The sequence below is a fragment of the Panulirus ornatus genome, chromosome 53 (genome assembly GCF_036320965.1).
Source record: "Panulirus ornatus isolate Po-2019 chromosome 53, ASM3632096v1, whole genome shotgun sequence".
NCBI classification, from domain to species: domain Eukaryota; kingdom Metazoa; phylum Arthropoda; class Malacostraca; order Decapoda; family Palinuridae; genus Panulirus; species Panulirus ornatus.
In genome coordinates, this window is record NC_092276.1 from 1,022,774 (window position 1) to 1,042,570 (window position 19,797).

General features: G+C 37.3%; 1 protein-coding gene across 4 annotated transcripts in view; it reads right to left on the bottom strand.

Annotated features, from left to right (window-relative positions):
- The window catches only part of LOC139765152 (serine/threonine-protein kinase DCLK1), a 116,926-nt gene that overhangs the window by 12,113 nt on the left and 85,016 nt on the right, over positions 1 to 19,797 (bottom strand). For all 4 annotated transcript variants that reach the window (XR_011716589.1, XM_071692350.1, XM_071692349.1 and 1 more), the window contains 8 exons: positions 17,071 to 17,167; positions 16,030 to 16,149; positions 14,227 to 14,389; positions 11,341 to 11,500; positions 7,693 to 7,773; positions 6,214 to 6,360; positions 4,726 to 4,872; positions 2,729 to 2,971 (listed from right to left, as the gene is read on the bottom strand). Coding sequence is in view for 3 of the 4 variants with exons in the window: in XM_071692350.1 (XP_071548451.1) it covers positions 2,729 to 2,971; positions 4,726 to 4,872; positions 6,214 to 6,360; positions 7,693 to 7,773; positions 11,341 to 11,500; positions 14,227 to 14,389; positions 16,030 to 16,149; positions 17,071 to 17,167 (1,158 nt within the window). In the remaining variant the exon portion in view is untranslated. The remainder of the gene's footprint in view (positions 1 to 2,728; positions 2,972 to 4,725; positions 4,873 to 6,213; positions 6,361 to 7,692; positions 7,774 to 11,340; positions 11,501 to 14,226; positions 14,390 to 16,029; positions 16,150 to 17,070; positions 17,168 to 19,797) is intronic.

Sequence of the window (19,797 nt, forward strand, 5' to 3'; positions counted from 1 at the left end):
TAAGGATGCTACCTCACTCACACAAGTAATGGCAAAAATGTAAGAGTTTGAATGGAGAAAAACTGGAGGAAGTGAAGTGTTTTAGATATCTGGGAGTGGATTTAGCAGCAGATAGAACCATGGAAGCAGAAGTGAGTCACAGGGTGGTGGAGGAGGAGAAGGTTCTGGGAGCGTTAAAGAATGTGTGGAAGGCGAGAACATTATCTCGGGGAGCAAAACTGGGTATGTGTGAAGGAATAGTGGTTCCAACAATGTTATATAATTGCGAGGCATGGGCTATAGACAGGGTTATGCAAAGGAGGGTGGATGTGTTGGAAATGAGATGTTTGAGGACAATATGTGGTGTGAGGTGGAGGTGGTTTGGTCAAGTAAATAATGAAAGGGTAAGAGAGATGTGTGGTAATAAAAACGGTGTGGTTGAGAGAGCAGAGAAGGGAGTACTGAAATGGTTTGGTCGCATGGAGAGAATGAGCGAGGAAAGATTGACAAAGAGGATATATTTGTCAGAGGTGGAGGGAACGAGGAGAAGTGGGAGACCAAATTGGAGGCAGAAGGATGGAGTGAAAAAGATTTTGAGCGATCGAGGCCTGAACATACAGGAGGGTGAAAGGGGTGCAAGGAATAGAGTGAATTGGAACAATGTGTTATAACAGGGTTGACATGCTGTCAATGGATTGAACCAGGGCATGTGAAGTGTCTGGGGTAAACCATGGAAAGTTTTGTGGGGCCTGGATGTGGAAAGGGAGCTGTGGTTTCAGTGTATTACACATGACAGCTAGAGAGTGGCTGTGAACGAATGTGGCCTTTGTTGTCTTTTCCTAGCACTACCTCGCCTGCGTGCAGGGGGAGGGGGGGTGTCATTTCATGTGTGGTGGGGTGGCGACAGGAATGGATGAAGGCAGCAAGTATGAATATGTACATGTCTATATATTTACATGTGTATGTTTATGTATGTATACGTAGATATGTATATATGCATGTGTGGGTGTTTATGTATATACATGTGTATGTGGGTTGGTTGGACCATTCTTTCAGTCTGTTTCCTTGTGCTACCATGCTAATGCGGGAGACAGCGACAAAGTATAATAAATTAATATAATTTCTTTTCTCAAACATATTCACCATTTCCCACATCAGTGAGGTAGCAACAAGAACAGATGACTGACCTTTAGAGGAAAAATCCCCACTTGGCCCCTTTCTCTGTTCCTTCTTTTAGAAAAGTAACAAATAGGAGGGGAGGATTTCCAGCTAAACGCTCCCGCCCCTTTTAGTCGCCTTCTACGACACACAGGAAATATGTGGGCAGTATTTTTCCTCCCCTATCCCCTGGGATAATATCATTCTATCATTATACTTAATCACTGTTTCCCATGTCAGTGAGGTAGAGCAAGGAAACAGACAAAGAATGGCCCATCTACTCATATACATACATATATATACATAAATGCTCATACACACACATATACATAATCAACACATATACATACACAGACATATACATATATACACAAATATATATTCATACTTGCTTACCTTCATCTTGCTTCAGCGAGGTAGCGCCACGAAATAGACAAAAGAGGCCATATTCGTTCACACTCAGTTTCTAGCTGCCATGTGTAACATATATTCTTTTCATACATTCGCCATTTTCCGCATTAGCAAGGTAGTGTTATAAACAGAGGACTCAGCCTAAGAGAGAAAATCCTCACTTGACCCCCTTCTGTTCCTCCTTTTGGAGAACTAAAAACTGGAGGGGAGGATTTCCAGCCTACCTTACTGCTTTTCTCACCTATGCAATTCAGCATCAGGAAGTGGCAAACAATGACCTCACATGCACACATCCAGGCTCTAGTAGTTATATACATTTTAATAAAATTAGTGACTACCAATCAAATACAATTCCAAGAATGACCTTGGCTGCTTCATATGCCTCAGTTCAACCCATTAATGGCATGAAGGCTCTGCCTACCCTCACCCTACCCAAATATACCACATCACACTAATTCTTTCAATCCACTGGAAATCTCTTGCCCTCCTAAATGTTCAGGCCCCAATACCCCAGAGCCTACCTTCTCAATCATCCGTTCCCACATGTTCCTTCCACTTCCAACATAAATCCTCTTTGTTAGTCTCTCTTCACTAATTGTCTCCACCTATTGACAACATTTCAACACACCCCGGTTGGCTATCTCAAGTGGATTGTGCTTACTACTACACATCCGTCAGAGTCTCTTCTCCTATGATCAATCCATCACACACTACCCATTGTCTTCAAACATTTAAGTTCCAGAAAATCCATTTCCTTTCTTTGTAATTAAGGTCCAAGAATCACATCTGAACAACAATGAAAATCTTATACCTACAAACATAACCAATTTTGCCTTTACCCATAATGACCTTTCCTTCCACATCCTCACTAATGCACCCAAGTTCTTAAACCCCCTCTTCCATCCTCATCTTAAGCCTCCCTGATTCTATCTGCTGCCACATCCTCTCCAAGGTACCTTAAGCACTTCAATACACTCATGTCCTCCCATTCAAAATCACCCAAACCTTTCCATCTCATTCCCTGATGTTTAACTTATCTGATTTTGTCACAGCTTAATTTCAAATATGGAATTATGTAATATTCAGTAATAGTAGTTTATTAATGAATAACAAAAACAAAGGTTAACTAACATAAACTAAAGATAGTTCAACTTTCATGATGAGAACAAAAAATACTTACTGAGACCCATGGATGATCAAGGACCTCTTGTGCACTAAAACGTTTTTCTTGGTCCACCTGAATCATATGAACTATCAATTCACGAGCAGAATCTGATATGTCATCCCAGTATGGGCTATGAAATTCATAGTGTCCTCGCAATATTTGATCAAATAGTTCTTCTTGGTTGTTTGTAGCAGATACAAAAGGTGGAAACCCACACAGAAGAATATATGTGATAACACCAGTTGCCCAAATGTCAACCTATAAAGATATCAAGAGTAAGATTAGGGATTCAAGACTTAAATGCAAATTTCAGTTTCACTATTAGTGAATGTAACACAAAACCTTAATTCTGAAAGTGTCAAGTAAATAAAAGCTGTACATATGCATACCCATCTTAAACTAAGAGGGAATCACACACCTTCACTTATTGTGGAAAATAATTAAATCCTTCAAATGGGCTTGGTGAACATACTGATACTGATGGAAAAAGTTACATTGATCAAATGTATATTTTTTTCCCTTTTTTTAGGTTATACTGTTCACTTTATGAAAAAGTTATCATAATTACCAAATGTATATTTCTTTTATGTTATACAGCTCACCTTAAGAATATTAAGAGGCCAGTTTCCTAAAGCCTTCACAAATCTATGTAGAGCTTTGTTCATATACCTATCTTTTCTCTTTCACTAGCATACCATGAATGGTTTGCCTTCCTCATCCCACCATTTACTACCCTTTCTTTTATGCCTACCTCCTACATTCTGTATGCCATACACTTCTTTTACACATGCAAGGAATGCCTCTTTACATACCTCTACTCACTAACATCCAAGTTTTGTTTATTATTAACTTCTGCCATTCTTCACTAAGTCTGTCCTGGTATCTATTCATGATTTTTCCAAGCTCACTCACTGTCATCAACATTTTCCCATCATTTCACATGGATGCATGTTAGAGGAGCTATTCTTAAGTGGGTTCGATTAACTAGGGACATGGCACAGCACTGTCATAGGGCTGTTCTTATTCTTGATCTATGTAAATGACTTACCAGAAGGAGAGTTCATCCTTGAACATGTTTGCAGATGATAGTAGTCTTGAGAGAAATAAGAAATGACTAAGACTGCATCAACTTATACAAGGACTTACACATCCTTCAAAGCTCATTAAATGATTGATGACATATATCCCAAGTGAATAAACTTTAAAGAAAATGAGAAGCAGGGAGAGAAAGCCAATATATATAATCTGGAAGGAAACAAACAATATGAATCTAAAATAAACATGAATCTAAGTGTGAAAGGATAATGGAGGTTGTCTAAGTACCAAATATATCATCAAAAACTATATTAGCAAATTATCTGCTACTTAATATTCAAATTGCACTGAAGTACATAGATAAAGAATTGTTCATTAACTATTTACAGTTTACGACAGACCTAAACAGGACTATACATCTCAGGTATGGTCACTGCATTAAACATATCAAACAGAGGAGGTTCAAAAGAAGATAACAAAGATGGTGCCTGAAATAAGAAAGCCAAGTTGTAGGAAGAGGTTAGAGGTTATAAATTTGTCCACAATGAAAGAGAGAAGACTGTGGCAATACTTGCTTGCAAACTTCAAGTTACTTAATCTAACTGACAATATCAGTAATTAACAGTTCTTTGCATGAAGCAAAGAAAGAGCAACATGATGTCACAGCATGAAGTGAAGCAAGAAACTTGTTTGAACAGACGCAAAGAAATACTTCCATCATGACAGAGTCAGAGTTTTTCATCAATGGAATCAGGCAAGTGATAAAAACATGAATGCAGACAGTGTAAAAAATTAAAAAACTTGTATGACAGTAAAATAAATTTATGAGAGTGGGCCCCACAAATGAAGAACCTCCTCTTTGCCCAGGGTAAATATATAACTACAATAGATAAATAATCAAACCTACATATTCAAAATGAAAAGCTACAATGGTGTGCTTATTACAAAAGTCACAAATGAAATAGATTCAGACTCACCTTGAGCCCATAACCAGATTCATTCAGAATTTCTGGAGCAACATATGTAGGTGTACCACACACTGTGTATAATGGCTCTGTTACTTCTACTGCTAAACCAAAGTCTCCAAGTTTTAAACTCTTACTGCCATTACTGCGTTCTACCACCTGCAAAAAAAAAAATAAAAAAAAATTATGTTTTCTATTCCTTACATGATCATTCATTTCAGCTTCATTATCAACATCATTACAATTATTTCTATTTACCACTATATTCTTAAAAGCTACATTTCCCACTGATGCTCCATAAGTATTATTCATTTCCTTACCTTTCAAGTCTACTTTCATTACACTATTTGTAAAGGTTATCTTTTTCTTTCATGAATACATATATATGTAGTTTCAATATCTGCATGAAAACAAAGAACAGAAGCTTTATTGATGTCATAACATTAACAATCCTTTTTGCAAGTATTTTGGATGTTCAGATGTCCCTTAAACTATGGAGGTAAGTGCATTATTCTAGGTGTTTAATGACTCACTGCTGATGATCAACCTACTGTGACACACCTACAATGACAGACTATGAAGACTGCAAGCAACAATCCAAAGCTGGGTATTAGAAGGATACTATGGTGTAGTTATTCCTTCTAGAAGACTCCTACAATTTATCATGCTCCACACTATATTCCATAAAATGCTTTTCCTAATTTCTTTGTCTTATATCAATTTCCTTTTCTCTTTGAAGTCTTCATTTCTATTCATTCTACTTCCTCTAATATATGGTATACATAGATAAACTGCCCAGTTTAAGGGTAAAATGACAGCAATCACCATCTGATGTTCTATAAACGAATGGCAGCCAACATCATATGATGTTTCAGCTGATTCATGTCAACATCAGTAGCCTACATAAGTTTCTTCCATTACCTGGTAGGCTGAGAAAAAAATTCCACTCTCTTCAGTATGTCATCAGTCATCATTGCAGATGCACATCCCATGACCTATTATCAGGCTGTGTATGATGACCCTGCATAAATTTCACATGTTGTTGGATGACCGAAGTATTTAGGAGGGACACTTAACATCACATAATCAGGTGGTGAAAAGGTGAGGAAGACAGGTGCAAGAAAAGGAGACAAGTGACTCTAAGTGATTTAAGCAAAAGTGAGGGTGGTCAGTATGGAACTCCATAGTGATTCTAATTATGATCACATCTTCAACTGCAATAAAACGATAAGATTAAATCATCATGCTACCCATAAATTTCCCCTTATCCTTGCACCCAAATATGTGTATAAGAACCACATTAACAAAATTTCATTATCAGTGATACTTAATTGTGTCCAGTCATCTACAAAAATTTCCATGGACAGATCTCTACTAACTTCAAAATAAGCATTCTAAATACCAATTCTGTAAACACACACTCTTTTCCTTCTTACACATCTTTTCGGCTTTCATACTCTTGCTAGGAATTTGTAAAGGAAATACAAAGTACAACTTTACCAAGAGATTCTCTGGTTTTATGTCCCTATGTACAACTGATCTCTGGTGGAGGTAGTCAAGAGCTGAGGTCAGGTCTCTCACCATAGAACTGGCATCTCGTTCTGTATAGCGTGTTGCACTAGCAATGGCATCAAACAGGTCACCACCCTGAAAAAAAGAAACATTGACAAGATATATCTCACTGAAAGATATAAATGTTAGAATAAAAATGGAACTAAATTAGGAGGGAAACTCCCAAACATTTTGTGACTGAACTAAATATTTTTAACATACCTAGTGTGTCCGATAGATACTGGCAAGGTGCTAAAGGAAAACCCTCAGATCCCCTAAAGTTCTGGCTGTCAAATTTAATTTCCACCTCTTCCACATATATAAAGTCTTTGCTTCAACAGAAGCTCCATAATTATGTTTTTACCTCAGAGGGATATCTTAGTTAACCTCTTACAATACCAAATCCTACCCTAAAACATTTCACCTAAAGTGTTTATGTGGGGTGACATGCTGCAGTAGACTGAACCAAGGAATATGAAGCACTTAAAGGAAGATGGGGTGACACATTTTAGTGAACAAGGCATATGAAGCAGTCAAGGTAAAAGGAGCAGCAGCAGACTGATCTACGGCATGTGAAGCAGTCAACATAATCCATAAACCAGTCTGTAGGGCTTGGGTGTGGATGGTAGGCTCTGGTTTTAACTAGTGCATTAAAGGTGACAGCTAAGGAATGAATGCTGACAAATGAGGTCACTGTTCGCCTGTTCCTGATATAACTTCACTCAAGTAGAAATTCTATCTATCTATCTATATCCCTGATGCCCATTCCCTATGGGAACTCCCTCAGGAGGTGGCCAGGGCAAAAGAGTCTCCATAACTGGTAAACCCCAGTGCTGCTTCTCAGCCTTTACTGCCTCACCCTTAACAGGCCACTCATAGAGGGTAACCCTAGCACACTGTTTTCAGAGGCTACACCCTAATGTTCCCACCAACTACTATTATCTAATGTCTACCTATGATCTCATCAACAATTTTTACATAATGTACCAAACTACTACTTCTACCTAATGCCCCCAGCTAACTACCCATTACTTCTACCTAATGCTCCTGTCTAATGTTCCTACCTACTACTTCTATATATTGCTCCAACCATTTTGCCAAAAGACAGGGACAGCCATAGCACTCAATGCAGAAAAATCTAGGAGTTAGAAAGAATGAGTTGTGTGAGTTAAGAGTTGTCAAGTGTTATGTGTGACAAGGAGATATTGTATGTTTGTTGACAGAATGCTAGCAGTCCACTTGTGGGTGAAAAAGAAAGAAAAGACAGCTGCCTGGGTCAAAGAGTGCATTTTGACAACCACTCAAATGCTGACTCACTCTGCAGCCATCACTGAACCTCCTCATACCCAGGTAATGTACCTCCCTGGTCAGTGGCTGCTTACAAACTATTACAGGTTAAGTTACAAAGTTAAAAAAATATACACTTACTTTGACTAGTTCCATAACGAGGTAGAGCTGATGTGAGGTATGGAATTCCTCAATTAAACTAACAATATTTGGGTGGCTAACCTGAAAAAAAAATTATAATTCTTAATGTACGTATGAGCCAACAAATATTACAATTAATCATGATGCTAAAAATGTCTGAGTACATGAGCACAGTTAAATATAAAAATCAGATCCCCTCCAAAACCCACCCTTGTAATAAACACCCAGCCACACATACTTAAACAAAATGCAATCATTATCCTGAACAATCACATTCACACTAGGCCATATCACCTACACAATCTATGCCACAAATGTCCAGTCAAAATATACAATCTCAACTTTCTCTTGTTATACAACAGGATGGCCAACAGAAGGCCCACTCTGCAACCATGATCTCACTATTTTCATGCATATTCTTCCAATGAGGCACTCACTCCTCACTCCATGTACATTCTCCTTTACTTTTTCTTTCCACCTTACATTTGATGTTTATATCAATTTGCCACTACTAAATAATCTACCCTATTTTCCAATTCCAAACACAGTCTCCTGGGAAATGCAGCTAGTTTCTCAAGAGTATTACAACCTTAAAATTGTGCTAGTCTGCGCTCAGTATATTTCTGAGGCCAGCAAACACATTACAACACCAACAATTTATCAGGTAATATACCATTACTACAATCTGCACCTACATACAAATAATGCTTCGAAATAACCTCCCTGCCAAAGAGCCAAGTGATGACTGATCTACTTTACATCTATATATATGGAAGTACATGGAAAGAAAAGACAATACAAAACCTTATCCGCTGGAGAACAATTACAGTATACACAATTTCCTAATCTGTATAGACAGAGTCAGGATAATGAAATAGAAGGCTCCTCTCCACCCATCACTCCCTCCAGAACATCAGCTAGTGGGAAAACAGCTGAGAAGCACAATGGTGTAGGGAGAGTATACTAACCATGTGAAAGTCAGTGGCATGTGTAAATGGAAAAAAAATCTGTTCTAATGTGTAAAGCTGATAATCTTGGGAAGAGGTTCATATCAAAAAAAGTGTGTATATTCTATTTTCATTCTTGAATGGACTTAGGTATCAAAAATGAGTATCAAAGGATTGTTCGTGGATGGGGTTGTTAGGGAGGTGAATGGAAGAGTTTTGGAGAGAGGGGCAAGTATGCAGTCTGTTGTGGATGAGAGGGCTTGGGAAGTGCGTCAGTTGTTGTTCGCTGATGAGACAGCGCTGGTGGCTGATTCGTGTGAGAAACTGCAGAAGTTGGTGACTGAGTTCGGTAAAGTGTGTGAAAGAAGAAAGTTGAGAGTAAATGTGAAGAAGAGCAAGGTAGGTTCAGTAGGGTTGAGGGACAAATTAATTGGGAGGTAAGTTTGAATGGAGAAAAACTGGAGGAAGTGAAGTGTTTTAGATATCTGGGAGTGGATTTAGCAGCAGATGGAAATATGGAAGTGAAATTGAGTCACAGGGTGCGGGAGGGGGCGAAGGCTCTAGGAGCACTGAAGAATGTGTGGAAGGCGAGAACTTTATCTTGGAGAGCAAAAATGGGTATGTTTGAAGGAACAGCGGTTACAACAATGTTATGTGGTTGCGAGGCGCGGCCTATAGATAGGACAGTGCGGAGGAGGGTGGATGTGTTGGAAATGAGATGTTTGAGGACAGTATGTGGTGTGAGGTGGTTTGATTAAGTAATGAAAGGATAAGAGAGATGTGTGGTAGTAAAAAGAATGTGGTTGTGAGAGCAGAAGAGGGTGTATTGAAACGGTTTGGTCACATGGAGAGAATGAAGGAGGAAAGATTGACAAAGAGGATATATGAGTCAGAGGTGGAGGGAAAGAGGAGAAATGGAAGACCAAATTGGAGGTGGAAATATGGAGTGAAAAAGATTTTGAGCAATTGGGGCCTGAACATACAAGAGGGTGAAAGGCGTGCAAGAAACAGAGTGAATTGGAATGATGTGGTATACCGGGGTCAACTTGCTGTCAATGGATTGAACCAGGGCATGTGAAGCATCTGGGGTAAACCATGGAAAGTTTAGTGGGGCCTGGATGTGGAAAGGAAGCTGTGGTTTCAGTGCATTACACATGACAGCTAGAGACTGAGTGTGAACAAATGTGGTCATTGTTGTCTTTTCCTGGCACTACCTTGCGCACGCATGGGAAGAGGGGGGTGCCATTTCATGTGTGGCAAGGTGGTGATGGAAATGGATGAAGGCAGCAGGTAGGGATATGTACATGTGTATACATGTATATGTCTGTGAATATATATGTATGTACATGTGCATGTGTATGTAGGTGGGTTGGGCCATTCTTTCATCTGATTCCTTGCACTACCTCACTAATGCATGAGACAGTGACTAAGTATAATAAATAAATAAATAAATCAAAGGATTTGTCCACAATGGCATTGATACATCTCTGTCTAGCCAATAAGAAATCTCTATAATATCATATCTGAAAATTTTGTCCACAATTGATTTGTATCTCATTCCCTCCATTTAATTTTGTACACTGTTATTTCTTATCACAACTCATTCTAACATGAAGAGAATATTGTAAGGTATGTTGCTGAAATTATCTAGTATCCTTAAAACTTTCATTCAACCTCCTCAGAGTCTGCACTTTTTTGGAAGAAATATAAGATCTTCAAAAGATTTATTTCTGAGTGACAAGACAGTTTTTTGACCATGTATGTATCTTTCTAACTTTTCTCAATCTTCAATCAAGTTTGGTGACTTGAATCACACAACAAATTCTTATGAAGTCTGACTAAGGTATTGTAAAGTGTCAGTATTGTGCCTTTACTTTACATGAGACTGCAATCTTGCTTCTTTGATGGTGTGGTTGGTGGTGGTCTTACAGTGGTTCAGACGCTGCTATGTAAATGGAAGAACTGTTGTCACTGTTGACATTAGTGCAATTACATCTAACTTGTGTCCTTTGTTCCCTTCCACAGAGGAAATCTACCATCCAGTATAGGAGCCTGCTCCTCATTCCTGCCTCTACCTCTAACTATAGCTGTGTGTGAGTGTGATTACAATTTGCATTTTACAAGGAGAGAGTTTTAATCTCAACTTGCCCACATAATTATCCATTTTTACTGTATAAGTAAAGAGCTTTACACTCTTGGGGCCCTATCTCTTTAACATTCTCTACTATCATACAACTTTTTAAATTACTTTATTCTGTCTGCATCTACCATGTCTTCACTCATTCACAATTTGTATATTATAAAAGTATATCTTCACATCTTTTTAATCATGTTTCTTGATCAACTGCAAGCTATTTCCTGTGGATGTTTTAACCCTATATCTCACGAAGAACTATTCACCATCTTACCACCTACACTTAGCAAGCTGAAACTGTTACCTATGAATTATAAATTCACTGCCTGTTCTCTTTAAAGACATTCATAATCATTCATAATAATAATACATACTTTTTATACAGAAGCATAGCATACTTAGATTTCCTTATAGATACACATAAGCAAGATAAACGGGACAACAAAACATCATAAATCTTTTACTAGATTTATCATAATGGCTTCCATACTCAACTAAGATGACAATAAAATGAATAGAAATGCTCAATACCACACCTAAAATTTTGTATCTATCATTTAAACTTACCTGCCGAAGTATAGAAACTTCACTCTCAATCATGTGTTCCTTTCCACGGCATTTAGTCTTGTCAATTATTTTAAGAGCATACTCTTCCTTTGTTTTCCGACACACACATTCTCGAACTACAGCAAAATTCCCATCTCCAAGAATACGGCCCACTGAATATCTGATAATAATCAAAGGTATTAATATATGCACTTATCTGCAATATACTAAATCATAAACTACAATTCCTTCATAAATTGGAAAGTATATTCTAATATAAAACTAGGAAAAGGACACTGAAGAAAATATGCAAGTACTGTAGTGTAGTCCAAAGGATTAGATATGTAAGAAACTTACAATGCAACTTATAATCTTCCTATTTTTTCTTTTTCAAACAATATCATGTAATAAACCCATCATATCATATCTTCTGTTGGGTTACCTTACTGTAAATAAAAGAAAAAATGAATAAATAAAACGAAATATGAATATAAAAGAAACTCTGCTGACCTGAGGAAAAATGCATTTTAAGCTTAAATGTTTATCAGAATGCACTGGTCCAAGTCAAAATGTATTCTACTTAGAAAAGGATCATTTACTGTTTTCTTTAAAGCCCGTCAATAAATATTTGACATGCCTATAAAATACACCACTAAAGAATGTAGTCTCAAGGAGGGTAAAGAGGGTCTTCACACTTCCAAAGGTGGCATACCTGAAGCCACTCAAATCTAAGTAGAAATGTCAGCTAATACAGGTGTTTCTTGGCTGATAAAGATCCCTTGTAATAATAAAAACTAACACAAGATTCCTTAGTAAAAGCCAAGTTAGAAACCACTTTTGTGTGTCATGGATTCTTTTTGTTCTTATGTTGGGGGTGGGGGATCCATGACACATGAAAAAGGCTTTTAACTTGGCTTCCACTAAGAAATCTCCAGTTAGCTCTTATCATTACAATGGATGTTTATCAGCCTTGTTTATGCGAGGAGTACCAAGTTTCTGGTTCATCATGAAATGGTCCTTACTATAAATGGTTTGAAAGAGCCTACATAAACAAACAAACATACTCCTAGGTAACTTTCTGTGAGCTTGGTGAAATCTCTTATATGTCCTGACTTGAGAAACAGGACGATGTTCCCCCCAAGGAGAAATATTCTAAGATTGTTTTAAGATTACATTTGATCCTAAATTGAAATGTCTCCCTTTCAGCAAGGGGCTTTGAATTTATGTTAATCTTTACCAAAAAAATATGATCTTCAAACTTCAGAGTAGATCTCTGTCTAATTTCATTAACTCTTCTTGTCCCCTATACAAAAAACAAGCAAACTTTTTAGAGAAATATCTTGTGAATCTATATTCCCTATAATACCAACAGGTTATAAAAGAACACAGAACTCTGCAAATTCCAGTCCTGGCTAAGATGAGGAAGCTATAGATTTCCATAAAATAAAGGATTTAAACAATCTACTCCAAGCTGGGATACAATTTTAATTCCACCGATACAAAGATTTCATGTTAAAGATCTAGGAAACAGCAAATGTAATACTTTTTTTCTCAGAAAAAGAGACTGGGTAACCATGGCAAACTACACACCAACATTTCTGATGAATGTGGTCTGTAAAATGATGTAAAAGATACTCAAAAAGCAAATGAATGATTAATTGCAAAGGATAAACATGTCAGAAACAATGCTTGTTCTAAGAATAAGAAAAGAGGTCATACACAACTAATCATCCATATTTCTAAAATGGACAGTGCACTATTTTGTATTGTCTTGGGTACCCAAATGGCATTTGATTTTATGAGATATGGAGTCGGTAAAGAAACTGAATTCTCACAACTTATCTTGGTGGAAGGGAACACAGGACACACATCAGAAGAGCCTTTTCTAAGTAGGCTAATGTTATGAGTGGCATACTGTAAGGCTTGGTTTTAGGACTGTTGCTGTTCTTCATGTAAATGGCTTGCAAAGAGGAATGAACTTAACACGAATATGTTTACAGATGCTATAATCATTCTAAGCTTCAGTTATTGTTTTTTTTATGTTAAAAATTGAAAGACTCCCCTATACATTCTTTTCTCATTTATGAATGAAAACCCACAAGCACTGGAAAGAGTTTTATATGTTAAAAATTGAAAGACTCCCCTATAAATTCTTTTTTCATTCATGAATGAAAACCTATAAGCACTGAAAAGAGGCGCTTGCTCAGTGGGGGATTAAAATACTATTCCCAAGCATGAGATGTATCCTTGACCATTCACTCCCTTGAATGGTCATGCTCAAAACCTTTCAAGATTTACCAATACAGTAAAAAGATTTCAGTCACACTGTAAGTTAAGGTCTTCATTTTGCATCACTGAGCACAATGCAATGAAGGACACTTAATGGTGAGAGCTGCACTAAAAATGCCTGGACATGATCATGAGAGAATATGATGGGAGATAAGTTGTAATGACTCAAAGAACACCCAACACAAGGTCCCTAAACTATAACAGTTTAAAGCAAAAGTCAAAAATGGAATAATATAACTCAGCTCATGACACAGAAACCAGTATTTTCCAGAATAAAACACTAATGCTGGAATTGTCCATATTCTTTCAATGAAAATTCAAAATAATCTTTATGTCTTCCACCAAAAATCTGTCAATTTTTCAATAAAAAAAGACTATTTCTCAAAGACTGACACAATTCTTCAACCAAAAATTGAAAGATTCTTAAATTACCAGGACCTGTCACAATTCATCTAAGACAAACATAACAAGTAACAAGATGAGGTATCCATAAAAAAAATTACTTGAGAATCACTCATAATTTGTGGTAAACTGATTTTCAGTTCAATGTCACCAACATCAAAAAGTTCACTCTTAACACATAAAAGAATGCAGAACAACCATGGTATGAGAACTTACTTAGATGTGACACAAGAAGGGAAGATAATGTTTTCCAAGCCCCCACATGCCACATGTCCATTATGTTGGTACTGTTGCTGCTGGTAACTCTGCTGATGCTGCTGGCTAAGGCGTTTATGTGGAGAATGCGCTCGGGGCTTTCTTGGTGATCGTGGTAAACTCCCTTTTGAAGAAATTTGCATGATGATTAGTAAAATTTCCCACAAATTCATAACCTTTCAGCTCATCAATATTCTGTTCTTAAAGTTGGCAAATCTTAACGAAAGTCATATGTAAATATGATCAAAACACACAAACATAGCCTTTGGGGACACTGACAGATTCCAAAGTTGCTTTGATACATGGATTATGATATTAAACCCAGGTAAATGTACAGTAATAAGAATGGGACATAGTAAAAGTAGACCTCAATATGAGTATTATCTAGCAGGAAATAAGCTGCAGGAATTTGTGTATGAGAGGGAATTGTAAGTTGACATAATTCTTAACCTACTGATAAAGTAACACATTTGGAGAACTGCAATGGTATTAACTAAACTGTCAGCTGGCAAATAGTAGAATAATTAATTTTCAAGTATATGGATAAGAAAATATTCAGCAGGGTGTTCATATTCTACATAAAGCCAAAACTATAATATGCTTCTCATGTCAGGTCTCAAGGCATAAAGAAGCATAAAGAGCTTAATAGAGAATGTCTAGTGGAAGGCAACAAAGCCAGTACCAGAACCAAGATAAATGAATTACAAGGAAGGGCTAAAATCTTTATATACGTCCATCATGGAAGACAGAAGAGTAAGGGGTGGCTAGATCAAAACTCAACATTTTTAACCAGATTGAGGACATAGACAGTGAACAGTTCTTATAGATATGTAGGGATAGAACTGAAGGCATAACATGAAAAAATGCAAGAAACTTGTTAAGAAATATGTAAAGAAGTACTTTTATAGTATACATATGGTGGATAAATTGACCGGCAACATGGTAAAAGTAGACAACATACTAAAAATAATATGGTAGTACAGTAGCAGAAAATGTTAAAGAGATGTGGCCACAAAAATCTAAAATTTAATTCCCATACAGTGCAAATGGGTAGTCATTCACTGTCTGTTGGCAAATATCAGGATAGCTTTCAAGTATGTGGAAAAGGATATATTTAGTAAGCTGCCATGTCCAACATAAGGCCAAAACTAAAATATGCTTCTCAAGCTTCGTCACCACACCTAATGAAGCAAAAAGAGCTAATAGAAAAGGTTATGAGAACAGCAACATAGATGATACCATAATCAAGAGAGCTAAGTCACAGAGAAATCTTAGAGGCTTTAAATTTGACCAACTTGGAAGAAGAGTAAGGGTGACCTGGTCACAACCTATATATTCTTAAAACAGATCAATGACATGGACAGAGCAACCTGAGGATATAACATGAAATTAAGTAAGAAACTTACTAGAAACATGTAAAAAAATACCTTTTAAGTATAAGAGTAATAAATGAATGGAACTGATTGACTAAGGACATGGTTAATGCAAACAATGTACTTAAATCTAAGAAGAAGAATGAAAGCAGAAAATGTTCAAGAGATGGGGGCACATGAGTGTAAAACTCCTTCTGTGTGAATCTGAAGATTACTGACGTTACCAACTACTGGTTTTATTGTGTGTTACACCTCATGTAATGCACACTGCATGATAGTAACATGTCTGTGCACTGGATAGAAATATCAAAACTACTAGACGTTTGAAAGAATCTCTAAAACTCTATGGTTTAGATGTGTGAGCCTCCAACATAAAAAAAAAGTTTCTAACCTGGGCCATCAAATATTGCAAGAGGTGAGACTGCACGACCACGGGGTTTGGGAGATGGCATACGTCGGGGTCTGCGAGGACTTAAGGGACACTTGACCATTGGTTGAATAGTCTTACACTCTGGAATAGAAGAAATATTAAATGATAACTACAGTCTGTCAAGAGTATACTTTCAGACATGACACTTTACCATTATCACCACACTTCACCATCAGGTAATTTCAAACCATTTCATACTTAAGAAGAGGTTTGATCTCTATAAAGAAAAATAAATGAATGCATAAGATGAAAATGTTTGCATCCTACCCTGATGCACAACTACTTTCAATCACAAATAAAGATAAAACTTCACTATATGACATATCAAAACTCCAAAAATCCAATGCTTGCAAGGGTACTAGACAGTGAAACCTCCTACACTTCAACTTCCATTCAATCACCTCAGTCTGCACTGCATATTGAAGTTCAGTAACGTTTCTCAAAAAACTTAAGTAAGCTTATATACTACAATATATATGACAATGGTTATAAATCACAGTATCCCAAACATTTACTTAATTCAACAGAGCAATGGCTTATTTCAACACAAAGCTGCCTTTGATCACCATATCGACTGGGAAGGAGCTAAGACCATAGCTAAATCAAACTGTTTCAGTGAAAGAAATATAATCATGCTGGATGTCTGGCACATATGATCATAATGTAAATATGTCTTTTGGCCACTTTAAATGTAACAAACTGTTAAATAATTATCAAGAAGTATCCACCAGAATAACCCTGACCACACAATGTAAGGAGAGGAAGGTCAGATGTCAGGTCATATGATTAGTGCCCACCTGCACTCCATGGGGATTATGATACCCTGCCTCACTGATATCTGTGCTTTTAAGGTCATCAATACCTGAATCTACCTCACTCTGTCTGAGGATGTAATAAACGAAGGTACTCACAGTTTTTATTTTCTTTCCAGTGGTGATTGTATATATACATATATGCAGAAATCAGAGGTAAAACAAAGAAAAATTTGTACCTAATGCTTACCTTCAGAATCAAGGTCGAAGTCGTCATGAGAGAGCCTCTCAGGGCCGTATGCGATGAAAATGTCATCATCGTAAAAGAAGTCTCGCAGGCTCACCACCTGGAAGAGCAGGAAAAAGCCACATCTCAGTCAAACTTAATGTGGTAACATGTTTCATGTACAGTGACTCCACTTAGGTCACAGCAAACAGTAAATGTACACAAATACATACATTCTTGTGAGAAATGATCAATGTGTTGTGCAAATTGTGCTCACTCCTCATTTCCAAGGCTTCCAAGCACCATCTTCACTGCAAATTGATGAGGCAAAAAACACTTTGCAAAATAAGATTAGCCCCTAGACCATTCTACAGTGCCAGTTGCCTCCAGACCACTCTAGAACACACAAATGCTCCAAAGCTGATATAATACATGGTTGATAAAACTCGACCTAAATGCAAATTTATGAGGGCAAAACACAATGAAAGATGGCCTTTAAATCAATATCATCCAGCAGGATATAAACTATAGGAATCTGTTATGGGCACCCACAAAAATATATTCAATGGGAGTGAAACATGTACATAACATGTAGATTAACTTCAACAAAGTGAAGACTTAAAGAATGTGTCATGTGTGTTTGAACACAAAAAGATTTACATATCTATTAAAAATTACGAAAACCATTTAATCTAATGAAGTATACATAACAGTATGCACCCGCCGCTAACAACCATGATATGCATATCTGTATATGGAAATTCTGGAATTTCTTGCAAATGTGGGTTAAATAATGTGACAACATATATCACTCTTTTCTCGTTTTGAAAATGTTATCATTACCTTATGAAGTCCGAACAGGCTACGCAGCCCCATTCTGTAAAACATAAATGGGAGGGTGGCAAATGCTCCCTCATGCTCCTTTCTACAGATATCCATGCCTATGAGAGAAAGTGGCTTGGAATTCAGAATCATCCCCAACCAATCGCCTGAGTTGCACTTTAGGAGTATACAATGTAGTAAAGGGAAAAACTGCCTGCTGGCAAATATTACCATCGCATGCATATTCATGTCATAATGAGGACATATCACAACTTACATTATGTCAAAACTAGCATGTGCCTCTCAAGTTTGATCACTTTCTTTTAAAGATGCACAGTGAACTAAAAGAGAAGGAATATGAGAGGGCAACAAAGATGCTACAGTAACAAGAGAGCTAAATTAAAGATTAAGGTTAGAGGCCTTATGGGGTTTGTTATAACTTACGTTTAACGAGGTCTAAATCAGTTATAGGAAGAATATCGCAAAGGGAATAAGGAGAATAGGGAACGCAAGGTTACAATGTAACATACTTCAGGTAACAAGGGATGGCAACTGTATACAAATAAGGAATGACATTAAACAAGGATAAAAAAAAATGGGTTACAACACGGAGGACAACCTTAGCACAAGACACACACTTACACCACAATGGTAATCGTAAAGGAATGACACCAAATGACTAGCTGACCCAGCTGAATATAAGCTAGCCCACCATAATGATCAATCCATGGCATTAGAATTCATAAGACAATGCTAGTGCTTGAATACAAAGGAGGCCGATTTTAGTAAAAGGGCCTATGTGATTCACCGTAAAACGTGCTGGGATGGTGCTTAGCAAAGTCCAGCCTTTCTTTCCAGACAATGTATCGTGCTTGTGCTTAAGGCGCTTTACATATCATTGGAAAGACAAGAGTTCCAAGGCCTTTGTTATGTGGCAGAATTCAATTGCTACGGCCTCAATGGTTTTTCTCCCCCCCCCCCCCCCCCAGTACTGCAGCATGTTGGGGATATCTCCAGCGTGTTGCATGGAAGGGGATGACGACGAAGGAAGGAAGTTTGTGAGACGTACGTGTACTCTTCTGTCCCTAGTATGCAGAGGGAACTTGCGATACCCGAGTTACATTTCAATACGACATACAGTGGAACTTTTTTTCTCCATCTTATTGATGGCTGTTTCTTTCTCTTTTTCCTGTTTCGTAGGATATTCTTCTGAGTTTATGTGCCATTCACTTCATCTGAAAGGTTTGTTCTCTTTAGCTCAGTGAGCTGTGTGGCATTTTCAGGCTTGCAGTTCGTTTCCGTCTCCAATAGGAGCCTCTTTCGCAATTTAGTTTGAATCTCTTGCACATTTTTCATAATGATATGTCTATTACATATATGTAGTGCTTCAATAGTCAAACATATATTTCCCATTCATGTGTAGCTGTTACAGTGTAATTCTCGGCTAACGTGCTATTTTCTAACTATTTACACCTAATATTTGGTCGCCTGACACCTAAGAATATCATCAGCAAAGGATGATGATTTCACAATAAGTATGAGCTAGCGGTTATGCTGCTTTATAAATTATGACTTAATACTCCTCTACAGAGACCGAAGGCTAAGGTACAAACCTAACATAACATAACTTACCCTAGTCAAGATAAATATTGGGAGGAGAATATTCAGATAATCCCAATAAATTGCTATTAAGATGGAAACTCAGTACCACACTTACTAAACATATCTACTGATGAATAAAACAAGCTGAGGGAGTTTTGGTCCACTTGTCTATACTCCAGCCACTGTCTGGTAGAAAGCTGCATTCATGCTTCTCTCATCAACTGGCGGCCAACAGGCACGGAAATCCATTTATGCCAAAATGATAACATACATCGCGTACAACTCAAGTTTCTTCTTGAATTACATTCAAGTTCTCTTTATACTCAC